The sequence below is a fragment of the Cynoglossus semilaevis genome, chromosome 1 (genome assembly GCF_000523025.1).
Source record: "Cynoglossus semilaevis isolate Cse_v1.0 chromosome 1, Cse_v1.0, whole genome shotgun sequence".
In the NCBI taxonomy this organism is placed as follows: Eukaryota; Metazoa; Chordata; class Actinopteri; order Pleuronectiformes; family Cynoglossidae; genus Cynoglossus; species Cynoglossus semilaevis.
In genome coordinates this window covers 2,161,611-2,165,689 of record NC_024307.1, presented here as the reverse complement: position 1 = coordinate 2,165,689, position 4,079 = coordinate 2,161,611, and the positions used below count along the sequence as shown (strand labels likewise).

The following is a 4,079-nucleotide window of genomic DNA, read 5'->3' as shown; positions in this document are numbered from 1 at the left end:
TTCTCTGTTTTGAATATTTCCTCTTAACTCTAAGTGAAGTTCACCTGATTCATTTTAATGACATCTTATGCAACACAGCAGTTTCCAAACATAACTGACTTCTTGCCTGAAGGGGGCACAATAAACACATACATGTAGAGTATCTGAGACATAATTTCTTTCCGTCCAATATGCAAAATACAAAGAACAAATTTGACCCAGTTCTGACAGAGAGAGGAGATCATTTGGTTTAGAGAAAATTGATAAAATCATATCGTGAACAAAAACAAATTGTGAATCGTTTCGTGTCGTGTATCGTTGATCCATAATTACTTCAGTTAATTCACTGATGTGCAGCTCTTCTTGTTTCTCTTTCGTCTTCACTCTCGTCTCCTGCCGACCAGCGCGTTATTCATCGATCAGTCATTTCAGTCTTGATTGATTTCTGACTTTCTTGAATATTCAGCCTGACGGCGTCGACTGCAGCCCAGACTTTGGGAAATCGTAAGCGCTAACACGGGTCCACGCTCCATCTGCCTGCGTGGGGGCGTTTTAGTTTTTTAATACCATCGTATTAATGCTTGGAGGTGCAGTTCTCAGAGTGGAGCCCGTGGGCTGGTTCTGCTGCCTGGAATGTTAATGAGTGAGTCTCTGGACTGGAGGAGAACCATGAGAACCACCGCGTTTCACTGTAGGCCGGGCCGCGACCTCAGCTCAGCTCCGCTCACGCGTTTTTTCACAGTCAGTCAACGCTCGTTTGTACAGTTAGCCCAGCAGATGGGGACGTTGCATTTGAAGGAACACTGTAATAACCTAATGACATAATGGTGAGGAAGCGTGAGCCCCTGGGGGGTGGGGGGGCGGAGGGGGGGCGGTGGAGTGGAGAGGAGTGTGAGCTGCAGTTGTGCTGATTTAAAAAAGTGGTGACTCGTTTTGACTCCTTGTTAAATCCCTTTTTTAAGCCACATGTTGTGAAAACCACAGATTTTATTTTGAACACAGTGAGTGAGTAAAAAGAACGTACTTCCTCCACAGTTAAAGACGTGTTTACTGACGTGTTTACTGACGTGTTTACTGACATGTTTACTGACATGTTTACTGACGTGTTTACTGACGTGGCTCAGTTCTTCACTCCTGATATCAGTTGTCTGTTCAAACTTTCTTTGATTTTAGTTTTCCTGGTTTTATGATGTGAAGAGAAACCTCTGCTGCTCCTGGAAACTTCATCTTCATCTTCTTCTTCCTCTTCATCCTCGTCTTCCTCTTCTTCTTCTTTTTCTTCGTCTTCTTCTCCTTCTTCTTTTTCCTCCTCTTCCTCTTCTTCCTCTTCATCTTCTTCTTCCTCTTCATCCTCGTCTTCCTCTTCTTCTTCTTTTTCTTCGTCTTCTTCTCCTTCTTCCTCTTCCTCTTCTTCTTCCTCTGCTTCTTCTTCTTCCTCTTCTTCCGCTTCTTCCTCTTCTTCCTCTTTTTCTTCTTCTTCTTCTTCTTCTCCATTTTCCTCTTCTTCTTCTTCTCCTTTTTCTTCTTCTTCTTCTTTTTCTTCGTCTTCTTCTCCTTCTTCTTTTTCCTCCTCTTCCTCTTCTTCCCCTTCTTCCCCTTCTTCCTCTTCCTCTTCTTCCTCTTCCTCTTCCTCTTCTTCCTCTTCTTCTTCTTCCTCTTCTTCTTCCTCTTCTTCTTCTTCTCCTTCTTCTTCTTCTTCTTCTTCTTCTTCCTCTTCTTCCTCTTCTTCTTCTTTTTCTTTCATCTCTGATTGTCTATTGATCCATTGATTTCTTTTCTGTCCTAACCAGGGTGGATGTCCTGAAGGATTTAGTTCCTCATTTGAGTGGATGTGTCTGTGAGTCCATTTACATTTTAAATGCAAACGTTCCTTCTCCATCCTGAGATCAACCGACTGTTTATGATTGTCTATAAACACAGACACAGTAAAGACGTCACCGTACTATAAATTTACCGCCTCATCAAAGACACGGCCTGGTTTTCCTGACTGGAGAACTCTGATTCTGTCTCAAACTAACGGCAGCCGGAGTAAATCCTAGCTGATCATGTTCCAAATGTGAAGTACCCATAAAAAACACATTCACGTGTGTCTTAAAGGGTCTGTGTTCTGTACACACTGTCATCATAGCAGTAGGAGCAGAACTTTCATCACTTGAAGGATTGATTCAATCCAACCCTGCACGATGCAGGGGCAACGATACGACCCAGTGTGATCCTAGTCTCAGACTCTGCCCCCCCCAATCTGATCCTAGTCTCAGACTCTGCCCCCCCCAATCTGATCCTAGTCTCAGACTCTGCCCCCCCCAATCTGATCCTAGTCTCCGACTCCCCCCCCCCCAGTGTGATCCTAGTCTCAGACTCTGCCCCCCCCCAGTGTGATCCTAGTCTCAGACTCTGTTCCATCTGAACATCAGTTCCTAACTCTGGAACAGAGGGATCTACATTTGGAATCACTAGAGGAGAAAGAAAAAAAACTGTCAGTGTTTCTAAAGTGTGGCTGCAACACAGTCAGGCTCTGTGTGTGTGTGTGTGTGTGTGTCGGCTCTAAAAGCCATGTTTAATAGAAACACACACACACACCTCACTGCTGTTTCCATGGCTCTGAGCCGACGTCGCCCACCACAAACTGAGACCGTGTGTCTCTGCGTGTGCACTTCACGGCACTGCCTTAAAAATGAGACTCAAAGTCAGATTGGTTTACATCAAACACGCACGCACTCACGCACACACAGGAGTCTATACAGTTTCTCACATGCATCACCATCCAGTTCACCTGTCGTCTGTCAGACACGTTAATCACCACAGGGTGAAATGCCTCCACAGCCATAACACCCCCCCCCCCCGCCCGACCCCCCCTCATCACCCCCGGCTGCGAACACAACAGTCTGTCGGTTAAAAATCAAGCCCGTCGCCGCCACTTGCCGCGGCAGTGGCCGCTGTGCTCGGTGTAACCAGGCGGTAAAACAGCGCTGTGAGAGAGTCAGCTGATGGACCGCGGGCTGCTGTTGCTCTTCCACATCAGCCCCAACAACATCCCCGTGATCGCTCATAAACACAAACTCACCCGCTGTGACTTGAGCGACGGCGAAACAGCTGAGGACGAGCAGCAGAATTCTCTCCATCTTTCAACGTGAGCTCCCATTTACTCTGTCCGCCGTCCTGTACCGTCCTGTACCGTCCTGTTCCGTTCTGTTCCGTTCTGTACCGGGCCGTGCCGTGATGTGCTGCTCCGCGTCCACGTCGGTTCATGCGTTGGTCTCCACTGAAGCGCGGACGACGACGGCGTGTCGCCGAGACATTCAGCACCACGGACAGAGACACATGTCTTTACGCAACAGCGATTCTTCTCAAACGACCGATTAACGAGCGTTGGTCGAACACGGCGGTTTGACCGAGGTCTGTGGAGCTGCTCCTGTGTGTCTGTGTGTGTGTGTGTTGTCAGTCTCTCCGCCGTGCTCCACACACACACACACACACACCTTCAACATCTGCTGTGCTGCCGCTGCTGGAGGTGGTGCTCCTCCTGGAGGTGGTCCTCCTCCTGGAGGTAGTGCTCCTCCTGGAGGGGGTCCTCCTCCTGGAGGTGGTTCTCCTGGAGGTGGTTCTCCTGGAGGTGGTCCTCCTCCTGGAGGTGGTTCTCCTGGAGGTGGTTCTCCTGGAGGTGGTTCTCCTGGAGGTGGTCCTCCTCCTGGAGGTGGTTCTCCTCCTGGAGGTGGTTCTCCTGGAGGTGGTCCTCCTCCTGAAGGTGGTGCTCCTCCTGGAGGCGGTTCTCCTCCTGGAGGTGGTTCTCCTGGAGGTGGTTCTCCTGGTGGAGGTGGTCCTCCTGGAGGTGGTTCTCCTCCTGGAGGTGGTTCTCCTGGAGGTGGTCCTCCTCCTGAAGGTAGTGCTCCTCCTGGAGGGGGTCCTCCTCCTGGAGGTGGTTCTCCTGGAGGTGGTTCTCCTGGAGGTGGTTCTCCTGGAGGTGGTTCTCCTGGAGGTGGTCCTCCTCCTGAAGGTGGTGCTCCTCCTGGAGGTGGTGGTCCTCAGAACCTAGAGAAACGTGCCACCTTTGTACATGAGGCAGCGAGCCTGTTCATGCTGCACCCCGCAGGTTGAGCCAC

At 49.7% G+C, this 4,079-nt stretch overlaps 1 protein-coding gene across 2 annotated transcripts in view; it reads right to left on the bottom strand.

The window, feature by feature from the left end:
- The window catches only part of fndc5a (fibronectin type III domain containing 5a), a 12,265-nt gene extending 8,728 nt beyond the window's left edge, over nt 1-3,537 (bottom strand). For both annotated transcript variants that reach the window (XM_017033665.2, XM_008313759.3), the window contains exon 1: nt 3,044-3,537. In XM_017033665.2, the coding sequence (XP_016889154.1) occupies nt 3,044-3,101 (58 nt within the window). In that variant the 5' untranslated portion in view covers nt 3,102-3,537. The remainder of the gene's footprint in view (nt 1-3,043) is intronic.
- Nucleotides 3,538-4,079: the final 542 nt, after the last annotated feature.